General features: G+C 39.7%; 1 protein-coding gene across 1 annotated transcript; it reads right to left on the bottom strand.

Moving 5' to 3' along the window:
* Positions 1–8067: 8067 nt before the first annotated feature.
* Positions 8068–10577, bottom strand: LOC150037537 (uncharacterized). The gene is made up of 5 exons (XM_090312038.1): positions 9942–10577; positions 9408–9626; positions 9218–9290; positions 8770–9102; positions 8068–8390 (listed from the first exon to the last, which is right to left on the bottom strand). Exons 1-5 carry the CDS (start codon positions 10575–10577, stop codon positions 8068–8070), a joined length of 1584 nt encoding a protein of 527 aa, XP_090168164.1.
* Between the last annotated feature and the right edge of the window lie 13696 nt (positions 10578–24273).

The following is a 24273-nucleotide window of genomic DNA, read 5'->3' as shown; positions in this document are numbered from 1 at the left end:
AGTTTGTTGAGTCGTTCGTGATGAAGTTTCGAAGCATGGAGATGTTGTTCTCAACGAGGAAGAAGACTAAAGGTTGGTCGTATCGTGTAGCCTAAGGTAAACGATCGTTCGTGTAGTATTTACTAAACGATTTTTTAGCTAATGCTAAACAATGGGGTAAAGAGTTTGCTCTATCGCGTAGCGTTGGTTACTCGATCGTGCAGACGCTGGAGCTAGATGATAGCATAGAGCATTTAATGCTCATCGTTTAATAAAAGGCACGTACACTAAACAATCGTGTAGTTAGCATGCCTCATCGCATGGTCACTAACTACACGATCACACGGTATACTATACCTCGCGCTTGCTCAGCAATCGTTTAAACGATTATGCTTCACCACATCGTTGTCGTTTAGTTGATCGCTTAAGGCTTGCGTTGCACGATACGCACTGCATGATTGCGTACCTCATGCTTCATCGTATAGTCAAAGGTACACGATCGTTTAAGGTCAGGAAGCGTTGGTAAACGATTGAGTAAAGCGTTTACTCTCTCGTGTAGGCAATCACAAAGATGTACACAATCAAGGAGATGCGTTTCTTCGCCGGACGGTTTAAGACCCGGTTCGCCTGTTTGAACCGGAGACTCCTTGCTCTTTGTAATAGTTAGCTTAGTTTTTGAGGATTTAAGGCTAATTATCCCGGTTCATCAACTTTTATTTAATGTACATGTGATGTATGTTGGTTTATATGTCATAGTGTATGACATATAGATTTGAAATCCACCTTAGGTTATGCCATTATTCATGCATCATATATTATAAGTGTTATAATATAGCTTTTAGCATGATGAAATTACGAGAGCATGCACATGCATCATGAAATATAAGAGTTATATTTATGTATGTAGTAAGCATATTCATGCATCATCTTTATATTATAAGCGTTATAGTATAAGGGTGAATCGAAGCATGTTTGCTTGGTTCATTGCTTAGTTGTATAAGTGTTATATATAAGTAGCAATGAATGACGATGCATGAAGCATGATACTTAGGTCGTTAATAAAAGTTTTGAATGCCTTGTTGTTCCACTTTCTATCGTGTGGTGCGTTCGGAGTGTTTAGAGTAAAACAGATTGGAAAAATAAATTCTAAGTATGAGTGTTGTATTGTACCTTGATGCATCCAAATATGTGCAATGCGTCGAGGCGTTAGAGTTATATACAGAGAGCACACAACTCCTTAAAATGGCGTTCAAGTTTTCCTAGATTAAACCCAAGTATAAATCTAATCTAGGTTCCTGGCAAGTCCAGGATCAAACATAGGGATTCAGTTCACTAAACACAGAGAATGCGTTGTACTTGCAGTAAGGGTTTTCCTAAATAAATGCAAAAGATGTGTTATTTACACTAACAAGCTATGCCTGTGCAATGTGATACAAAAGGGCTGAGTGGAAAATGATGGTTCATGTGAGAATGGAATTTTTGTAAGTGGACGTGTCGATTAAAGATACTTGTACACAAATGCAGTGTGGATGAAATGGGATTGTTTGCTTATCTTTCTGTTCATGCATTAGACTCCATTCAACATTTCTCAATGCAAATGACATACAAGTCTATCTCTAGGTTGTATGCGTCTAACTTAGAATGCAAGAAACACCAGTAAGTCTATCTCTAGCTGTACTAGGCGTTCTGCTTCATGCGACTTAGCTATTCTTTCAAACAACTAAGTTAAAGATGCTTTCACCAAGTTGTCAAGTTGGGTTAGGCGTTGGAACAGAATTATGCATGAAGTACTAATGCTTTCAACATAAACAGAAGACAAATAGTAGCAAAAGTGATGATCAAATATATGAATTTTATAAAGGATCAATAAGTCTTTACAAAGAAGTATATTCAATCAAAATGATATTAAGAGAGAGAATGAGTCAAGCCAAAGAATACAATCTCTTGTAGTTATTTGGCTCATTCTTGTTGTGTACAATCACTTTAAAGAGCCAAGACAGAGTATCTTTCTCAAGAATAACTTTCTCCACTCCCTAGCCGGCGGTGGTGGTGGTTCTCAGTTTCTTCGATCGTCTTACACCTCGGCACAACTTGTACAGCTAAGTCTAAAAATTTACAGAGAGTATGGAGTTTCTAATTGTCTGCTTTTAATTCTGGAGGGTCTTCAAGTATTTATAGCCACTGGTCTCATCCACTTGGAGGATGGGCTGCAATTAAATCCATGCCCTGGTCAGCATTAAATTCCATGTCCTGGTTGGCCACCTGACCTCTTGGAAGCTTTTCAGATGCCGCCTGTTGCAGGTGCCCATACTTGCAAGTGGTGATGTGATACAATCAGCCCAGAGTAATGAATCTTTTATGCGTTGAATTCCCTCCGACGCATGGCTCATGTGCTAGTGCGTTTCCTGTGACACTTGTCTAATGCGTTGTTGTCAGTTCTTGCGTTGAAATCCTGCAAAGTAGTGCATTAGCGCCGCGATAATCAGTGATAAAACTTCTTTTACATGAATTTGCTATTGTTCAAGTAAATCCATGCGTTTCTATTAAAAATGAGGAGAATTTATCATTAAAAACCTTAATTGTTCCAACTTAAGAGCAAAGATAACTTGTATTTTTACAAGTTATCAACCACCCCAAATTTGAACAATACTTGTCGTCAAGCATTCTAAAGTAATTCCTTGCTATCTCCTCAGCATTAGATACTCAAATTTCACCTCTCATCATATTCAATCACAAAGCTAAATAAGAGTTGAGAAAATATACTTAGCTTGACGCGTTTCTTAAAAAGACTAATATTTTGTTTCTAGTGCAGCTGGCTTCTTATCGCAACTCCTTTCATTTCTCAAAACATTTCAATCTTTTCTAAACCAGCAATGTGTAAGATGTTTTTTCTTTAAAAAAAAAAAAAAAACAAACACTGGATAAAAAGAAAATGATTGCATACTTATTTACCCATGCATTGCTCCAGGTATCCCACTTTCGTTTTGGCTTGCCCCCACGGGTGTCATGCGAGCATCCAACTATGGGTGAGAACCCTTTACAACTAAACTCATATCTAATATTCATTCCTTTTTCAAGGTATAGTTTCTTTCTTTTAACTAAATAGAGGAGTTTTATGGGACGCGTTGGTCTAGATGACTTAACTTCGTTTTGGCTTGCCCCCACGGGTGTCATGTGAACATCCAACTATGGCCAAGTGCTTGTTCCAGCTAAGCTCATGCCAATTAAGATTCTTTTCTTTTGAGGAAATGACAGAGGAGCTGCATTTGAATTTCTTATTTTTGTTTCCCTTTTTCTTCATGGTATATTTGTTGATGCGTCTACACTCGGATTTCCCCCATCCCCAAATTTGGAGATGAGCTATACTCATCCCAAATTTGGAAACGAGCCAAATCCTCATTGCTAAAAGAGAAACAAAGTTTTAAAAAGCTTTGAGAAATTGAAAGGAGTTTAAGATCTAAAGCTTGCACGCGTTAGAAAGTAAACTTAATCTTTTAAGAGAAGTTCAAGCCTTGTCTATTTTCCTCACTCTGATCTTATGCTTATGAGTTCATATAGTTGATATCATTGAGGTTATGCTAAGCACAAGACTTAGAAAAAATAATCAAAGAACAAAAATAAAGTATGCTGAAGACAAACGCAAAGATTCGAAATGATAACTTTTCATTCATTCTTCATATTTAAACATAGATTTCATTAACATAACAAAAAGATGTAAATGAACAAATAAACTCAATATTACAAAAGTTTTTCTTTAACCCAACGTCCTAAAATATTACTAGGCTGGCGCATCATCTCTGCGTTCTTCTTCTTCAGGGTTCTCATCCATGAAACGCAGGGGATTCCTGAGATGTGTTGGTAATGGAGGCAAGGCAAACATACCCACCAAGACTCGATTGATGTACTGCGTTGTGTATACGAACTGGTCTTGCATGCGTCTTGTTTGCCACCTCAGGTAATCCCTTAGTACCCTGTTCTGTTGTTGAAGTTCTTCAATTGATGTGGCCAACGGTCGGAGTTGATCACTAATGAATGTTTTCAACTCCTCCAAGTCTATGCTGCTGCGTTGGGGTGTTGGCTCTTCTTGTTCAACTGGGCCTTCGGATGCTGCCGCGTTACTGGTTTCTAACCCAGTTAGCTCAAAAATTACTGGAGGTGACACAAAGGTGTGAATTGGACTTTGGTGGGGCGAAGGAAATGATTGAGAGAAGTCCTGATCTATGAAAGTGGGTTCTTGTTGCGTTTGCTCAGGACTCCTTATTGGCTGGGTTGTTGGCGAATCATGGATAAACTCTAGAGCAGGTTGCACTTCCTCAGCTAAGATTTCTGGCTCAGCTTCAACTTCTTCATTTTCTGAAGCCTCATCGCCGTGTTCAATTATTATGACGCGTCGCTTTTTGGGGGCGCGTTCTGATGATCGAGGTCTTCGTGTTACTTCCTTGGTTGGTAAGGCTGGCTAATATTGTGATCCTCGAAGTAGATGCCTTATTGCCTTAATATCTATTAGACCATCGACTGTTTCATAATCATCCCCAAAAGGGATGCCCCTGCGTTCACATAATGTGCAGATCAGCCATGGAAAGTATAATTGCCCTCTAGGCTTGTTCTTGATGGCCTTGATCTGATCCCTAACGATCCTTCCAATGTCTAAGGGGATACATTGCATTATGTAGTAGGTGGCCAAGACGCATTCTCTGGTTAATGTTTCATCATGTGTTGTAGGCATGATGCTTCGCTTGATAAGATAACACCACATATTTACATCCGGATTCAAATTCCGGGAAGCAAGCATCTTGAATCCGATTCTTAATGTCTGCCACTTGCTTCGAGGTTTGGCCACTACTTTCAACGCATCTTCTAATTCACTAGGCGTTGGCTGTTCCAAGATGCGGTTCCCTTCCGCGTCAGGATTGTTGCTTAGGTTGAACACTTCATTAATTCTTTCTGCTGAGAAGCGAACTAACACCCCTTCAACAAAGGCGGTGTTTTTCTCCATGTCGAATTCGCTATTGTAGAACGCGCAGACAAGGTTGGGCCAGATGTAATCATGCCCAATGCAAAATTGACTCTACCTTAATGCGTTGATGGTCTCCTTGACATAAACTGGTAAAGGGTGGCGTTTAGGGAAGAAGCCCTTCTCTACTAAGATGTCGTTGAACTGACACTTCCTTCCCTTGGTTCTTTTAGGTAACGCCTTTGTTACCTTGCGTATTCCAGTCTCGTGTTCTTTGACCTCTCTAGCCAATTCTCTCAACTCATTCTCCAATTCCTTTTGGAGGTTAGTTTTCTTCCGCCCTTGTCTCGCAGGCACGTAATTTTCCAACTCTTCTTCTAACGCGTTGTGCCCTTTTTTACACGTTGCACCCTCAGATCCGGGTGCAACTTCTTCTTCTTCTTCCTCCAGTATCAACATTCTCTTCCTTGATACTCTCTTCGATTGTATAGGCCCTTCATCCACGTCAAATGAGCATGGCTGCGACGCGTTGGGACCAACTCTCTTTTCTCTACTTTCTTCTTCTCTTCCTTCATTCTCTTCCTTTTCTTCATTTTCCATCTCTTCTTCTAGCAACGCTATATATCTTTCTGTTTCATCCAATGCGAGTGATGCGTTTAGTGGATCTAAACGCATCACTTGAGTTGCTTCTTGCTCTTGGTTGAGCGATGCTAGAATAGCTCCAAATACTTCCTCTTCATCACGACTTGCTAACTATGCCAAGTCTTCAAGGTTATGCTCTGACGCAGGACTGTCAGAGGCTGGGATAGGTGGAGTGTATGGCGAGGTGCCCACTGGGGTGTGAGGCGTCCCTGGAGAGGATATTAGGATGGGTGAAGGTGATGTCTGGTTGGACGTGTCTGATTCCACCAGGTAAATTGTGGCTAAGGGTTCAATGGATAGAGGGGGAGGTGGACGCACTGCTGGAGATGGTGCGGTATGGGTATAGGTAGAAAGGGATTCATGCATTGCACCCACCAAGGTTATGTTTGGGATAAATGGTGGTGGGGCAGGCTTGGTATAAGGTTTAGATGCGGCCATAGATGATGGACTCGTCCTGGTCTTGGCTGGTGATTTTACCCTTGGTTTCGGGGCAGACTTTGGTTTTTGCGGGATTTCAGCCTTAGGCAGAGAAGTTTTGGCTAGAGGGTTTACAGGTTTCTTGGAGCTCTTGACCCAAGCTTTCCCAGAGGTGGAAGGAGGTGTAGGGACGGCCAGACGCTGAGTAGAGGTAGGCCGCCGTAAAAGGCTTTCGATTGGGTAGAGACGGGGGTTGATTTCCTAGGATTAGATGGCTCGAAAATGAAGAGGAGGAGAAGGAACTTACCGGTGAATCATTGCCTAGATCGTAGCTTTGGTTCTGATAATCTGAGCCAGACGACATTGTTCACCAGGGATGCTGAGCGAGAGAGGAAAATGGAGGTTTGGTGAATCTGAGGTTCTAGGGTTTCTGAAGAAATAGAGGTTCGTAAGGATGCTGAGCGAAAGAGGAAAAACTTGTTCGTAGGCGTAGTGAAGGAGGTTTTTATAGGAGGGGAGGATGATCGCGGCTAACTCAGGCGGCGCCTGACGTCTGCAATTAATGCAAAGTGGAAGGGTCGCCTCGTTTAGCCAAAACACTCGAGTGTTTTGTGTTTTCGAGACGCGTCCCTTCACTGCCCCCTGCATTAGACTTGTGTCTAACGCGTCCAACATTTTAATTATAAACTTTTTAAAGGAAAAACAATCAAATTTCCAAATTTTGTAAAGGCAAATCAATCAAATTACAACCTTCAAATAACTAAACTAACAAATTCAAACATAACTTAAAATACAGAATGCAAAAGAATAAGGTTGAGAGGCATCCCTGGAGGATGTGGCGTTACAATAGCATAGATGCCTCGACGCGAGCTTCAATTTGTCTCGCGCAGCGCAAGAGACAACTTTTGGCGTTCCACTTCGTCTCCAAAGTACAGCTTAACCCTTTGGCCGTTTACTTTTAATGCATCAATGCCATCTTCTCGCATTAATTCTATAGTATCGTAAGGAAAGATCATTTTAATTATGAAGGGCCCGGACCATATAGATTTCAATTTCTTGGAAACAGACGCAAGCATGAGTTGAACAATAAAACTTTCTGACCCAACAATAGGTACCTTCTTGCTGATGCGTTGGTCGTGCCAACGCTTTGTCTTTTCCTTATAGATTTTGTTGTTTTCATATGCGTTCATTCACCATTCTTTGAGCTCGTTGAGCTGAAGCTTGCATTGAACGCTCGCCGCATCCGGATTCATGTTCAACTTCTTTACTGCCCAAAATACCTTATGCTTCAACTCTACGGGAAGATGACATGCTTTACCAAATACAAGAGAGTAAGGAGACATACCTATAGGCATTTTGTATGCAGTCCTGTAGGCCCAGAGTGTTTCATCCAGCCTCTGCGCCCAATCCTTTCGCGTTGTGCTGACGACTTTTTCCAGAATTGATTTGATTTCTTGATTTGAAATTTCTGCTTGACCGTTTGTCTGAAGGTGGTAGGTGGTAGCAATCTTGTGCCTGACATTATATTTTGCAAGTAATTTTGAAACGATGCGATTGATAAAGTGCGTACCTTCATCGCTTATCAGAGCTCTCGGCGTTCCATAGCGTGTGAAAATTTCCTGATAAAAAATTTAGATACAGTAGACGCATCATTCCTAGCACAGGCTACTGCCTCTACCCATTTAGATACATAGTCTACAGCCAACAGGATATATTGCTGACCACAAGATAGAGGGAACGGGCCCATAAAATCTATGCCCCAGACATCAAACAACTCCACTTCAAGAATATTATTCAAGGGCATTGCATCCCTTGAAGAAATATTCCCTGTGCGTTGGCAGGGGTCACAATTTTGAACAAACTCTCGTGCGTCCTTAAAACGGGTGGGCCAAAAGTAACCGCATTGAAGGACTTTCACTATGGTCCTTTGCCCACCAAAATGCCCATCATAAGGAGAATTATGACACTCGGCCAAGATGCGTTGTGTCTCCTCCTCTGGGACACATCGACGTAGTATAGAGTCTGGGCCTTGTTTGTATAGAAACAGTTCGTCCCAGAAATAAAACTTACTTCTGCTAGGAATTGAAGTTTTCAGGGAACTGCTTGGTAGTCAAGTAATTAACTATATCAACATACAAGGGTTCTCTGCCTTCAATTCTAAACAGGCTTTCATCAGGGAATGCGTCCTTGATGTCGTTTTCCTGGTCTTGCATTTCTTGATTTTCTAGCCTAGACAGGTGGTCAGCCACCTGATTTTCTGTTCCCTTTCTATCTTGGATGTCAATGTCAAATTCCTGTAGTAGTAGAACCCATCTTATCAGTCTCGACTTTGTGTCCTTCTTGCTCATCAGGAACTTGATGGCTGAGTGGTTGGTATATATGGTGGTTGATGCACCAACTAAGTAAGAACGAATTTTTTCAATACAGAATACTACAGCCAACATCTCTTTCTCAGTAGTTGTATAGTGTTCCTAAGAGTCGTTTAATGTTTTGGACACGTAGAAGATAGGATGTATCAAGTTTCCCCTCTTCTACCCTAACATAGTTCCCACTGCGACATTACTCGCATCACACATAAGAATGAAACGCTGCGTCCAGTCTGGTGCTATCAACACTGGGGCTGTTGTCAATGCATACTTCAAGGTTTCGAACACATCAGCGCAGTCTTCGTTAAAAACATAGGGTCGATTCGCCTCTAATAATGCGCTCAAAGGTCGCGCAATCTGAGAAAAGTTTCTAACGAACCGTCTATAGAAGCCGACATGTCCTAGAAAAACTTCTTAATGTTTTAACATTCGCTGGTGGTGGAAGTTTTGCTATTACATCAATCTTCGCTTCATCCACTTCCAAGCAAGCCTTGGATATTTTATGCCCCAAAACAATTCCATCTATCATCATAAAGTGACATTTTTCCCAATTCAGTACTAAGTTTATTTCCTCGCACCGAGCGAGGACGACTTCTAAGTTATCCGGGCATGACTGGAATGAATCTCCAAAGACTGAAAAGTCGTCCATGAAGACATCCACGGTCTTCTCCAGAAAGTCAGAGAAAATGGCCATCATACAGCGTTGAAATGTCCCTGGTGTTGTATAGCCCAAAGGGCATGCGTCTGAATGCGAAAGTGCCAAAAGGACACGTGAACGTGGTTTTCTCTTAATCTTCTGGATTTATTAAAATTTGGTTGTAACCAGAATAACCATCGAGAAAACAATAAAACTTTTTACCTGCAAGTCTATCAAGCATCTGATCGATGAAAGGAAGAGGAAAGTGATACTTTTTACTTGCTGCGTTGAGTTTCTGATAATCCATACAAATTCGCCAGCCTGTGACAATTCTTGAAGGAATGAGTTCATTGTTGTTGTTTACTATAATGGTCGTCCCCCCTTTCTTGGGAACGCATTAAACTGGACTAACCCAACTGTTGTCGGATATCGAATAAATAACTCCCGCGTCCAGCCATTTCAGAATCTCCTTTTTTACCACTTCTTTCATAATGGGGTTAAGCCTTATTTGAGGTTCGATTGACCCCGTCTTCCCTTCCTCCAGCCTAATTTTGTGCATACAATAGGATGGACTTATTCCACGAACATCTGCAAGCGTCCACCCTATTGCACATGTATGTTTCTTCAACATCTGCAAGAGTGAATTTTCATTAGGTTTTGTGAGATTAGTGGAAATGATAACAGGAAATGTATTATTAGTTCCAAGAAAAGCGTATTTCAAATGTTCGAGTAACTGTTTTAATTCGAGTTCAGGTGGTTGTTCGAGTGAAAGACGCGTTGGCTTTGTCTGTCGTTCACTCAGACTTGGCAGCTCAGATTCCTTCAGGGTTCCCTCCAGCGCGAGATCTTCACATACTCGAGTCTTTTCTTCAGTCAATTCAATATTGTTTAGCTGAAAATCATCACTATCTAGAAATTTTTATGCGTTGAGTACATTAAATTTCACCTCTTCATTATCCACGCGCATTGTTAGCTCACATTTATGCATGTCAATCAGAATTTTCCCAATAGCCAAGAAAGGGCATCCAAGGATGATTGGAACCTCTCTATCTGCTTCATAATCCAGAATAATGAAGTCTGTTGAGAATATGAGATTGTCAACCTTTACCAAAACATCTTCAATCTTCCCTTCCGGGTACTTAATTGTCATGTCAGCGAGTTGAAGAGTGACAGAAGTAGGTTGTGCCTCGCCAATCCTCAATTTCTTAAAAATTGAAAGGGGCATGAGATTGATGCTTGCCCCTAGGTCGCATAACGTATGACCCACATCTAATCCTCCAATTGAACAAGGAACTGTGAAGCTCCCTGGGTCCTTCTGCTTCTGTGGTAGGTTGTTGCTTACTAACGCATTGCATTCTTGCATTAGTGTTATTACTTCTTTCTCACTGACTTTTCTCTTTTTCGTCAAAATGTCCTTAAAAAACTTCACATATGTTGGCATCTGCTCCAAAGCTTCTATGAGTGGAATGTTGATGTGCAGTTGCTTTAGGAGCTCGAGAAAGCGCTTGAACTGATGTTCATCATTCTTCTTCATCAGACACCTGGGGAATGGTGCATTCAGAGGCACCTCCTGCTTTCCCATGTTAGACGTGCCGGTTTCCAAATGGCTTGTATTTTCTGGCGTTCTCTATTCCTAATCCATTGTACATGTAATGCGTTCTTTCGAAGGACTATTGTTTCTTGGATTCATCTTTATTTCTGCAAGGGCTTTTCCACTCCGTAACGTTACTGTGTAACATTGCTCTTTCCTATTATTATTCCCAGGTGTCTTTGTATTGCTGGGTAGAACGCTTGGCTGCCTGCTTTACAACTCGCTTGCAATCTGCCCCACCTGGAGTTCCAAGTTTCTGATTGATGATGCCTAGCTCTTCAGCATTGTGTCGTTATGGGCTATATACTCCTTCAATAGGTTTTCCAGCGGAGTTCCAGAACTCGATGCGTGGCCACCTCTATTGAAAGGTTGTTGATGTTGTTGATGCGTTTGTTGAAAGATAGGTGGCGGTCCATTCCTTTGCTGATGGCTCGCGCCTGGGTGGTGCTCCTGCTGATTTCCTCCTGTCTAAGAAAAATTCGGATGGTTTCTCCATCCAGGGTTATAAGTATTAGAAAATGGATTATTCTTGATGAAACATACTGATTGAGGGTTCTCAGAGTACTAAGCATATGAGTGAAAATCTCCGCATCCCACACAGGTTAACCTGGGTTACCCTAACACCTCCACTTGATTCACCTTCTGCTGGTTTAGTGCGTTACTTCGTGTTATGTTTTGTAGAAGGTTGGTCATGGTAGCCACTTGAGCGGAGAGCATGGCTATTGCAATGGCATCAACAGAGTTAATGTTCTAAGATCTTCTTCGTCTGTCATATCTTCCATCATATGTGTTATCTACCCACTCCATGTTATGTTTGGCAATGCGATCTAATATTTCTTTAGCTTCAGTATAGGATTTGTCCTTTAGTCCTCTGGCTGCTGCCGCGTCTGCTGCCATCTGTGACGCCCTATTTAGTCTACCATAAAACGTCTCCATCTGAATAGTCAAAGGTAGTCCGTGGTTCGGACAGTTCTTGACCAAGCCCTTGAAACACTCCCATGCAGTGCTCAAAGTCTCAGTGTCTTCCTATTCAAAGTTCATGATTTCCCAACGCCTCCTCGCGTTGGTGGTAGGTGGGAAGTATTTCTACATAAACTTTTCCACCAATTTTTCCCATGTGGTGATTTCCCAGGCTCTAATGGACTTACCCATTGCTTTGCGTCATCTCGCAAAGAATAGGGAAACAAGGAGAGCCTGATTGCCTATGGTGTGATTCCAGGAATCACAAAGGAATTGCATGTTTCCAGGAAACGCTTCATATGGGTATAAGGATCTTCTCCACGGCTACCCCTAAATTGCCCACCAGTCTAGAGCATTTGGAGCATAACAGATTTCATTTCAAACCTGGTTCCATCAGGCGTCGGATATATGATTCCTGAAGAGAAATCATATAGCACAGGGGACGCGTATTCTCTCATAGGACGCGTGCGTCGAATATCTGTGCAGCGTGAGCCAGTTGTTGATTTTGTTGTTCTTCCGCCATTGCTCTTTCCCTTTCTTGCTGTCTGAGTAACTTTGCCTCAACTTTCGACGACGGTTGGATCGATTCCTATGCCGGAAGGTCCGTTCAATCTTGGGGTCGTATCTGAACTCAGGAGTGTTCTCCCTATTCATACACGTTCACAAGCCTAGGCGTAGCTTATAATACTTCCCTTAATTGAAGTGTCCCTACAACAAATACAAACGGAATTTCTGGTTAGTTCTTGTTGATGAATTCCCTGGCAATGGCGCCAAAAACTTGTTCCACTTTCTATCGTGTGGTGCGTTAGGAGTGTTTAGAGTAAAACAGATTGGAAAAATAAATTCTAAGTATGAATGTTGTATTGTGCCTTGATGAGTCCAAATATATGCAATGTGTCGGGGCGTTAGAGTTATACACAGAGAGCACACAACTCTTTAAAATGGCGTTCAAGTTTTCCTAGATTAAACCCAAGTATAAATCTAATCTAGGTTCCTGGCAAGTCCAGGATCAAACACAGGGATTCAGTTCACTAAACACAGAGAATGCGTTGTACTTGCAGTAAGGGTTTTCCTAAATAAATGCAAAAGATGAGTTATTTACACTAACAAGCTATGCCGGTGCAATGTGATACAAAAGGGCTGAGTGGAAAATGATGGTTCATGTGAGAATGGAATTTTTGTAAGTGGACACGCCGGTTAAAGATACTCGTACACAAATGTTGTGTGGATGAAATGGGATGGTTTGCTTATCTTTCTGTTCATGCATTAGACTCCATTCAACATTTCTCAATGCAAATGACATACAAGTCTATCTCTAGGTTGTATGCGTCTAACTTAGAATGCAAGAAACACCAGTAAGTCTATCTCTAGCTGTACTAGGCGTTCTGTTTCATGCGACTTAGCTATTCTTTCAAACAACTAAGTTAAAGATGCTTTCACCAAGTTGTCAAGTTGGGTTAGGCGTTGGAACAGAATTATGCATGAAGTACTAATGCTTTCAACATAAACAGAAGACAAATAGTAGAAAAAGTGATGATCAAATATATGAATTTTATAAAGGATCAATGAGTCTTTACAAAGAACTATATTAAATCAAAATGATATGAAAATGATATTAAGAGAGAGAATGAGTCAAGCCAAAGAATACAATCTCTTGTAGTTCTTTGGCTCAATCTTGTTGTGTACAATCACTTTAAAGAGCCGAGGACAGAGTATCTTTCTCAAGAATAACTTTCTCTACTCCCTGGCCGGCAGTGGTGGTGGTTCTCAGTTCCTTCGATCGTCTTACACCTCGGCACAGCTTGTACAGCTAAGTCTAAAAATTTATAGAGAGTATGGGGTTTCTAATTGTCTGCTTTTAATTCTGGAGGGTCTTCAAGTATTTATAGGCGTTGGTCTCGTCCACTTGGAGGATGGGCTACAATAAAACCAAGCCCTGGTCAGCATTAAATTCCATGTCTTGGTTGGCCTCCTGACCTCTTGGAAGCTTTTCAGACGCTGCCTGATGCAGGTGCCCATGCGTGCAAGTGGTGATGTGACACAATCAACCCAGAGTAGCGAATCTTCTATGCATTGAATTCCCTCCAACACATGGCTCATGCATGCGCATTTTCTGCGGCACTTGTCTAATGCGTTGTTGTCAGTTCTTGCGTTGAAATCCTGCAAAGTAGTGCGTTAGCGCCGTGATAATCAGTGATAAAACTTCTTTTACATGAATTTGCTATTGTTCAAGTAAATCCATGCATTTCTATTAAAAATGAGGAGAATTTATCATTAAAAACCCTAATTGTTTCAACTTAAGAGCAAAGAGAACTTGTATTTTTACAAGTAATCACTTGTATGTGTAGCTTTGTATTGTGTTGATTTTAGTTGTTTCCTGTTATAAACATTATAATGGAAATTAGAACTAAAATTAATAAGAAAGAGTTGCATGTGAACTTAGGCGAACTCGTGTTTCAAGGTTCTAATGGGATTAGCAACCTAAGTTTTAATCTTTTAAATCGTTTTAATAGAATTAAATTGATTGGCATAAAAGATTAAAATTGTATTAAATCTATCAATAAGGGACCTTTTGAAGGAAATCGGACTTGAGATTTCCATGAGCACGGAAATAAGATTATTCCAAATCACAATCATGAATGAACATCACATATTACAGTCGTCTATAGAAACATGCGGTTATACAAATCTTACAGAAATTACAGCATGAATAACTCAAATGAACAAAGAGCAAACTCTACGAACATTTGAAGATGCGTTTCCATGCTCCTTTTTCCACGACTGGTCGAACAACAGCAACCTCAAATGCTCAATCTACACGATCACAACACAGCACGAACACTTCGTGCTTGTCCTCAACGATTGCCTGGCCACGAACTCCTCAGCCACAGCACGAACGACCTCTATAGAATCTCAACAGTGTCGAGTTGAGTATGACACCACCAACAAGGCTACCTTAGTGGTGTGAGAATCCAGAGGGTGGGCTCTGTTCGGACTTGGATCCAGGCAAATGAAGGAGGAAACACCGATCATGTACAAGACTGGGCAAATAAGAGATGGCGGAGACCTATCGTATAGGTCGATGTGCAATCATTTAGATAAAACTAAGTGATTATCTAGCAAAAGCCATACCATCGTTTAGCTCGGTCTGTCGCCTACAGACACTACACGATCGTTTACTTTGGGTAAGCGATCGTCTAGCAAAAACTATGCGATCGTTTGGTAAATATTATACGATCGTTTAGCAAATCTATATTTACTTGATGACTACGTGAGATCTTTTTTTGCCGAGATAAATCTCAAAGTTTTTTATGAAAAACTTTTCAACAGTTTGTAAATCTTACTAAAATTAGGAAAACCATTTTCCTTTTATCTCACGGTTACCATGAAAATCCAATAACCACTCACTCAATTGGTTATTAAAGAAAAAGAATTAATTATCCAATAATTAATATTATTATAAATATAAATGATAACTAACTTATCATACTATATTTATAACCTATAGTTTTAATATTTCATCTCATGAAACATATAAACCATAATTCTTTTACTATTCCATGGTACTTAATGTAAATCTCATTTACATCAATCCTCCACTAGATGTATCTCATATATCATATTGATTATATCATATATAATCAAAATACCTCTTGTCAATTTGAACATTTCAAATCAATACCAAGAACTGATCCTCAACTGAATCCATTGAGCTACCTAGGGGACCTCATGGACCTGTAGCTCGAAGCTCTAACGGTACGTGAATAACTAATTAAACTCTTTAGTCGAGATCCACCATCCGTTAACTGTCGGGCACTCCACTAAAGACCGAGAACTGAACTCTCCTTACCATAGATATATTATGTGTCCATCTTAACCAATCAGTAGTGCGACAACCCTTCACAAATCGCTCGTAAGTACAGCTGGGCCAATAACCGTTATGCCCCTAATAGGACTAGGAATATCAGATAACCTAGGGCAAGTGGGAGAAATATTGGGTATAGAGATACCAAGTGGTAAAAGATGAGTATGGGATGCTCTAGTTTATTGTATTTCTCTATTAAACTCAGAAACTCAGTCTTATATATCAGATGTTACCACTAGAGTTTTAGTCCAAGTGGGAGTTTGTTGGGTTTTATGTCCTAAAACTCGTGGTATGTAAACAATGGAGCTTATTCTGATAATTCAATAAAGGTGTTATTGAATAAATCTATTGCTTGAACAGAAATCCAATAAACCTAAAATTTCCGTGACTATTGGATGAGTACTTGAACTTTATGTGGAGACATAAAGGTGGATCAGGTTCGAGTAAACAGTCAAAATGATCTATAACACATGGATAAAGTTGGGTACCTTATTCTGGTAACACTATTGGATACGACTTGCTCTGTAGTTGTTACAAGGAGTTGTAAAGTGCTACGAACGAAGTGATCCTAATTTGTTCATGTTAGACATGAGGAGTAGGGGTGTCCTTGTGTAAAAGAGTATCTACAAGATTGGACCACGAAATGAGTCACTCTTACTTTATAACGTTGTTACTGTTTAAGACTGACTATTTCAAAGCGATGACCTAGGTAACTTGACCTTAATTCTGAGCTAACTATGAACTTCTGTTTATCTGGGATTGTTCTTAGATTTGCATAGGTGAGGGTTGGTTCAACAGCGCCGGCTCAATATGACTACCGTTTTAGGGGGTAAGACTGGATAGATAGCTGGGGACATAGGGTGCAAGAGAGAATTCACTCCTACCCGCTTTGGGGATAGTAGAGAAGTTGTTCCCTTAAGTGCTGATTCTGGGCTTGAACAAGGGATCCCGCCCTGTCATTTGACATGAGAGGGACTCGATTTTGTGATTGGATCACAAAATAATTGTTCATCAGGGGATCAGTGGGGACTTAAGGAACAAGAGGTAATTTCGGGGGTAAAACAGAGATTTAACCCAGCCGTTATTGCGAACAACATGTGAAGGGTTAATTTACTAATCATGGTTATATCGAGTGGACATAATATATCTACAGTGAGGGGAGTTCAACTATGAGCTTTAGTGGAGTGACCCATTAGTTAACGAATGGGGATTAGAACGGTCTAATGAGTTTAGCCAATTAATCTCGAATCGTTGGAGCCCATGATCTGTAGGTTCATGAGGTCCCTCTACTAGCTCGGAAATGGTTAGCTCTAGAGTAGCGTGATAAGTTAATTTGAAACATTCAAATTAGAATCAAACGAAATTGGAGAAAATATATTTAAATATGATTTAAATATATGAAGATGAATTTATGTAAAAATTAATTTAATATTGGATATTAAATTAATTAGAATTATTTAAATTGTTTAAATAATTATTTATTAATTTTATTAGAAAATTAATTTTTGAAATTAATTTGTAAAATTAATAAATTTTGATTTTAGAAATAAAATATGATTTTAAAATCAATTTTTGGATTTTTGGAAATTGAAAAATTACACAAAATTGAAATTGGGTTTTTTCAAGTCATCTTCGAAGTAGCTTACAAGGAACCCACCTTCTCCTTTGGTTTACTCAAAGCATGAGTTGCATCCTATGCAGCACATCTCATTGCATGATAGTCTACAATATATTGAAGAGATTGAAGTGAAGAATGAGTGGTGAACCGACTGAATTTATGCTGAAAAATTCGGATGAAGAAGGTGTTCTTCGATGGGTTTTGTTCAATTAGTTTTCTTCATATTCCCTTTGATTTCAGCTTATTTTGAGTCCCACAACTCAATCTAAAGCACCAATAGGATAGTAGGGAAGATCTTGTGGTGGTCTACACAAGAATTCAGAGGATTTTGCAGCTAGAAATGGAGATTTCATTGGTTCGGCCAAGGTATGTTCATGAAACCCATTATATAGCATGTTTCTCTTCAACCAAAATTAATGAATTAGAATTCTTATAGATCATGTTCCCTTCCACTGCGTGCTGGTGTCCATCCAACACATAGTCATAGTCCTACTATGACTGAGTCTTGTGGATTGAGTTCCCAGTTCCCAGATCAGACAAGTCCCCAAAAAGGTAGGCATTTTGAGTTGGCAATTTGGCCACTCTCACCCATACTAATCAAAGGACCACCCTTAAAGATAGAAGTTCCCAAAACACTCAGGATTGAGGTCGTGTCACTTATGGTCATTTAGGTGAGATGCAGTATCTAGTATCAACGGTGTTATATGCAGAGTCTAGTCATCTCGTGGTCTAGGTCTTATACAAACTCTTTGTATAGGATACCCTCGCTCGCACGTTTTCACATGAATGGTTAAGGTCTACCATCTATAGTAGTTTACAACACTCACAAACCTCTACAAAGCGGACTATATCCGTAGTGTCACTAGGATCAGGTATCTCACCTTAATCCTTATACTACATACCTATTTAGGTTATCACTTAAGGCATGATCCACTTGTATATCACATATATATGCTTAAGTTCACATAAGATAACCAAGAAGCTTTGTTTATTAGATATGAGTAAATGCCAGAATTAAATTACACTTATTTTATTTATTAAACAATATGTATCTTTACAAAACAACGAGACTCCAGGAGAATTAGGACATCAATCCCAACACCTTTTGTCTAAGGCGTGTTCTGTCTAGGCTGGGTTACTTAAGCTGGCGAAAACAGAACACCATTACCTGGAAACCCACCTGGAAAGGTGAATTAGATAGATTTTCTACAAGCATGCAATAATTGATCAAAGACTTCGTTAAAGAGTTTAATGGATGATGATCAAAAGTTGTTTCAACTTTTCAAGGTAAAAGTTACTCTTGGACAAACCTAAAAAGTCACTTAGTTAAACTTATTAGTCGTGTTTCTTCTAAGTAAACTAAACCCTAGGTTATAAAATACTCAGTGGGAGGAAGGGATATATATGATATGTCAATGATTCCACTCACGTTTCTCCCTAAATGTTCATGCCGTGAGATTCATGCTTGGCCTCGTGGTGCGCTGAAAGCATCCCCCTTCGGATGGTATTTGCATGAGTCAATATCAAGGTGGACGGAAAGAGTATTTATAGTAAGTGGGTGAAGGTTGTGTGCCAACATGTCCTGCGATCTCCTTCATTGGTTCGCATCGTGAGTTCTTCTTGTACTCCCTCGTGATGCCCTGGGAGCATCACCCTTTGGATGGGTTTTGTGCAGTTGGTCAATATCAAGATGAACTCCAGAAATGGATAGGGCCAATGTAGTTTTTGCCCCAATCGGATTTTTTACTTCGGATTGGCTGCTTGGGGCGGAACTCTATGGCAAAAAATGACGGGTCACACTTATGGAAAATTGTTAAGTAAGTTAATGATTTCTTGACTAAATCAATGATGGCTAGTCGTTATAGGAAAAAGAGTTGTTCTGGTATTAATGGTTATTTGAGAATGTCTCAATTCAGAGGAGGGATAAATTGACCACCCTTCGGCGACTTTTGTCCTAAACCTTTGAAGCGTTATTGCAAAACTAGATGTCACACAAGGTTCATTTTTGTTTTGCTAAACCGTATTGGATGTTGTATGTTTTTCAACGAGTATTTGCTTAAAACCTAATGTAGGTCAATGGGTTTCTGTTTTCAGCAACATTAATGTTTTTCCATTAAATGCCTCTAGTTTGACTGATTTCATACAGTGAAAAGAGTCCATTAAAATGTATTTCATGGTAAACGACCTCGAATTTGTCATGGTTGAGGAGTGTCCTCAAGTCCCAACCCTTGATGCACCGCGAAGTGTTCGTAATGCATATGAGGTGTGGATGAAGCCTAATTCATTGGCCCAAATTCACATATTGGCTAGCATATCTGATGCTTTAGCCAAAAGTGTTGAGAACATAGTCATTGCACATGAGATCATGGACTTGTTGCAATAATTGTTTGAATGTCAATTCTCACTTTTCGAGTACAACGGGATGGATGACAAAGAAACCAGTAGTGTCAATTCCCAAGTTAACCTCCAATTAGAGAAAGTAAGTGTTGCTGACTCTGATGAAGTTCATAGACAATAAGTATTCTCTGAAATGGAACTTGGAGCTTATTTAGGTTCTGATGCTGATCCCACTACTCTTCAAAAGAGGAGGAAGTCTAAAGATAGTAAATGTGATTTATTGGTCTTGGAGACGTGTTTGGTAGAGAATGATGATTCTGCCTGGATACTTGATTTAGGTGCTACTAATCACGTCAATTCTTCCTACCAAGGATTTAGTTCCTGGTAAACGTTGCCACAAGAAGAGTTGACTCTTCGAGTCGGTACTGGTGAGATTGTTTTAGCTGTTGCTATAGGCAGGCTAAAGTTATTTTTGGATAAGAAACGTTATCTGTTACTGGATAATGTTTTTGTAGTTCCCCATATCAAGAGGAACTTAATCTCGGTTTCTTGTCTCATTGAACAAGGTTATACTATCTCCTTTTATGAGAGTAAAGTGTTTATTTTCAAGAATGATATGGAAATTGGTTTTGGTTCAATAGAAAATAACTTATATGTACTAAGGTCTTTAGTCATAAAATCCTTGCTTAATACTGAAATGTTTAGTACGGCGACAATAGCTAAAAGACCAAAGGTTTGGCCTAATGAAAATACCCATCTTTGGATTCTAATGTTAGGTCACATCAATCTCAATAGAATTGAATAGTTAGTGAAATGTTGACTTCTAAAGAGTTTAAAAGAAAACTTCTTGACGGTGTGTGAATCATGCCCTGAAGGCAAGATGACCAAACGACATTTTACTGGAAAAGGTTATAGAGCTGTTCGTTGATTTCATGATTCAAACTTAGGAGTGTATTGTATAAAGTAATTGGAAAAATAAGTGTAAATGTGAATGATGCGTTGATGCGTTTATGATGTGTTAGTGATGCGTTGATGCATTAGTGATGTGCAACAGGACGCATGACACTCCTCTATAGACGTTCAAGTTTTCCTGACTCAGATCCAAGTATAAATCCAACTCAGGTTCCTGGTAAGTCCAGGGTCAAACTCAGGGATTCAGATTAAAGCTAACATAGGCCTTGCGTTGTAACTATTGTATAAATATCCTAAGTGTATGTAGAAATGAGTTATTTACACTAAGTTGCTGTGTGTGTGTGTGCAAAAAGATATAAAAGGGTCGAGTAGAGAATGATGGGTTGTGTGAAAATGGAGTTTAATGCAAGTGATATGCGTCGATCTAAGTTAGATGTACACAAACAAGAATATGATGCGAATGAGATGACTTGTTTATCTCTGTTATGCGTTAGACATTATTTGGCACTTCTTAATGTGAATATTATACAATACCTATCTCTAGGATGTATGCGTCAGTTACAGGATGCAATGAAACAACAGTGTGTCTATCTCTAGATGTACTAGACGTTTCTAACTTGATGCTGGCTTACTTATTCTCTTGAATAATTTAAGCTAAAGCTACTTTTACCAATTGTTTTAGTTGGTTTAAGTGTTTCAAAATGGAATTTTGCATGAAGTTATAGATGCATCCGACATAAACAAGAAATAAACAATGGCAAAGTATGATAGATCAAATATGTGAATTTATAAAAAAAAATGATTGTCTTTACAAAACCAACACTTAATCAAATGAAAAGATGAAAACGATAAGTAAGATGAAATGAAAGGAGTCAAGCCGCAGAGTACAATCTCTTGTCCTCTTTGGCTCAATTCTGGTTCGTGTACAACCACTTGTGGAAGAATTAGAAGAAATGTCTCTCTCGAGCTCAGTTTCCTCTGCTTCTTGATCGGCAATGGTGGTGGTTCTCTTCCCTCTTGTTCTTCTCGTCACCACAGCATAGTTTTAGGATCTCAAAATTTCAAAATTATGTAATGAGCTAAAGATCTAAGATTAAGATTGTTCATCTGGTGGGATTTCTTCTATTTATAGGCGTCGGTCTTCTTCAACTTGATGATGGGCAACATTAAATTCCATACTCTGGTCGACCGTCTGACATTCAGATGCTTTTCAGACGCTGCCCGCTGCAGATGCTCATGCTTGCAAGTGGTGATTTGACACAAACAGCCTGAATCAATGAATCTTTTTTGCGTTGAATCCCTCTGACGCATGCCCCATGCGTTAGACTTTGCCTGCGACACTTTTCTTAATCATGCGTTAGACTTTTGTTGAGATCCTGCAATATTATGCGTTATTGTTGTAGTATTTTAGCAATAAACATTGTTTTGCATGAGTTTGAGAATGTTCGACTAATTCCATGCGTTTTCTCTAAAAATGATGAGATTTTATCATTAAAGACCCTAATTGTTCCAACTTTTGAGCCACAATAACTTGTATTTTTACAAGTTATCAAGAGCCAAGGAAACCTTGGAGCTTATACATTCAGACCTCTGTGGTCCGATGAGTGTTAGAGCTCGAGGTGAGTATGAATATTTCATCTCTTTCATAGATGATTATTCAAGGTACAAGTATCTATACCTAATGCAACGTAAGTCTGAAGCCCTTGACAAGTTCAAGGAGTATAAGGCTGAAGTTGAAAACTTGTTAGGTAAGAAGCTAAAAACACTACGATCTGATCGTGGTAAAGAGTATATGGATCTCGAATTCCAGAACTATATGATAGAACATGGAATTACGTCCCAACTCTCGGCCCCAGGTACACCTCAGCAGAATGGTGTATCAGAAAGGAGAAACAGAACCCTATTGGACATGGTTCGGTCTATGATGAGTTATGCTCATCTTTCAGACTCGTTTTGGGGTTTTGCAGTGGAGACTGCATGTTATATTCTGAACAACATTCCCTCAAAAAGTGTTTCTGAAACACCTTTTGAGTTGTGGAGAGGCTGTAAAGGTAGTTTATGCCACTTCAAAATTTGGGGATGTCCAACCCACGTGCTTGTGGCTAACCCGAAGAAGTTGGAATCGTATTCAAAAGTTTTCCTCTTTGTAGGCTACCCCAAGGAAACGAGGGGCTAATCTGAGTGAGAACAAGGTATTTGTGTCGACAAATGCCATCTTCTAGGAAAAAGACCACATCAAGTATCATAAACCACGAAGCAAGCTTGTTTTACATGAGGCTTCTAGTAAAACTACTGAGGGTTCAACAAGGGTTGTTGAATAGACCGACAGATCAACAAGAGTTATTGATGTTGGTACATCTAGTCAACAATCTCAAGAGTTGAGACTGTTTCGACGTAGTGGGAGGGTTATGAACCCACTAGAATGCTACATAGGTTTGATTGAAGCTCAAAACATTATGTCTAATGATAGGGTCGAGGATCCATTGTCTTATAAGAAAGCAATGAAAGATGTTGACAAAGATGAATAGATTAAAGCCATGAACTAGGAGATAGAGTCTATGTACTTCAATAACGTTTGGGAACTTGTGGATCAGCCTGATGAGGTAAAACCTATAGGGTGTAAGTGGATCTATAAAAGAAAACGAGGTGGAGATGGAAAGGTGCAAACTTTTAAGGCTAGACTTGTGGCAAAGGGTTATACCCAGGTCGAGAGAATGGACTGTGAGGAAACTTTCTCACCTGTTGTCATGTTGAAGTCTATCAGGATACTCCTGTCCATAGCCACATTTTATAATTATGAGATATGCCATGGATGTCAAGACTAGGTTTCTTAATGGTAATCTTGAGAAGACCATCTACATGGCTAAATCAGAGAGGTTCATTGTTCCAGATCAAGAGCAAAGAGTTTACAAGCTTAATAGGTTCATGTATGGGCTGAAACAAACGTCTAGATTGTGGAACATTAGATTTGACAGTACGACCAAATCGTTTGGCTTTGATCAGAATGTTGATGAGCCTTGTGTCTACAAGAAAATCATCAATAGCTCAATAGTTTCCTGGTACTGTATGTGGATAATATCCTACTCATTGGAAATGATGTAGGTTTTCTAACTAACATTAAAAAGTAGCTAGCCACCCAATTCCAAATGAAAGATTTAGGAGAAGTGCAATATATTCTAGTGATCCAGATCATTCGGGATCGTAGGAACAAGAGGTTGGCCTTGTCTCAGGTATCGTACATCGATCAAATGTTGATCAGGTATAGCATGCAGGATTCCAAAAAGGGTTTATTACCCTTCAGACATGGAATTGTTTTGTCTAAGGATCAGTGTCCTAAGACACCTCAAGAGGTTGAGGAGATGAGATAGATTCCCTATGCTTCAGCTGTTGGAAGCTTAATGTATGCAATGTTATGTACTAGACCTGACATTTGCTATGCAGTAGGGATTGTCAGTTGTTATTAGTCCAATCCAGGATTAGATCACTGGACGGCAGTCAAGACAATCCTAAAGTATCTTCGAAGAACAAGGGACTACATGCTCGTGTTTAGAGATAAGGATTTGATCCTTACAGGATACACAGACTCTGACTTTCATACTGATAGAGATTCTCGAAAATCGACATCAGGATCAATGTTCACTCTGAATGGAGGGGTTGTAGTTTGACGAAGCATCAAACAAGGATGCATCGTGAACTCCACTATGGAAGTCGAATACGTAGCCACTTGTGAAGTTGCTAAGGAGGTTGTTTGGCTGAGAAAATTCCTTATAGATTTGAAAGTTGTTCTAAATATGTCTTTTCCGATCACTCTCTATTTTGATAACAATGGGGCTGTGGCAAATTCAAAGGAACCTCGGAATCATCATAGAGGTAAGCATATAAAATGGAAATGTCATTTGATCAGGGAGATTGTGCATTACGGTGATGTGATAGTCACGAAGATCGTGTCAGAGCACAACGTTGATGATCCATTTACAAAGGCTCTCAGGGCTAAA

The sequence above is a fragment of the Benincasa hispida genome, chromosome 3, assembly GCF_027475165.1.
Source record: "Benincasa hispida cultivar pf3 chromosome 3, pf3_genome.v1.1, whole genome shotgun sequence".
Taxonomy (NCBI): Eukaryota; Viridiplantae; Streptophyta; class Magnoliopsida; order Cucurbitales; family Cucurbitaceae; genus Benincasa; species Benincasa hispida.
Note: the sequence above shows the minus strand (reverse complement) of the source record. Positions and strands in the feature narration are given on the sequence as shown.

Excerpts from the sequence above, each read along its gene's own strand:
- LOC150037537 (XM_090312038.1), bottom strand. The coding sequence starts at position 10,577 with ATGGGAAAGCAGGAGGTGCCTCTGAATGCACCATTCCCCAGGTGTCTG. Across the intron at positions 9,291-9,407 it reads CGATATCCGACAACAGTTGG|AAACTCAACGCAGCAAGTAA; the intron begins GTTAGTCCAGTT and ends ATGGATTATCAG. Across the intron at positions 9,103-9,217 it reads GATGCTTGATAGACTTGCAG|ACGCATGCCCTTTGGGCTAT; the intron begins GTAAAAAGTTTT and ends TTTCGCATTCAG.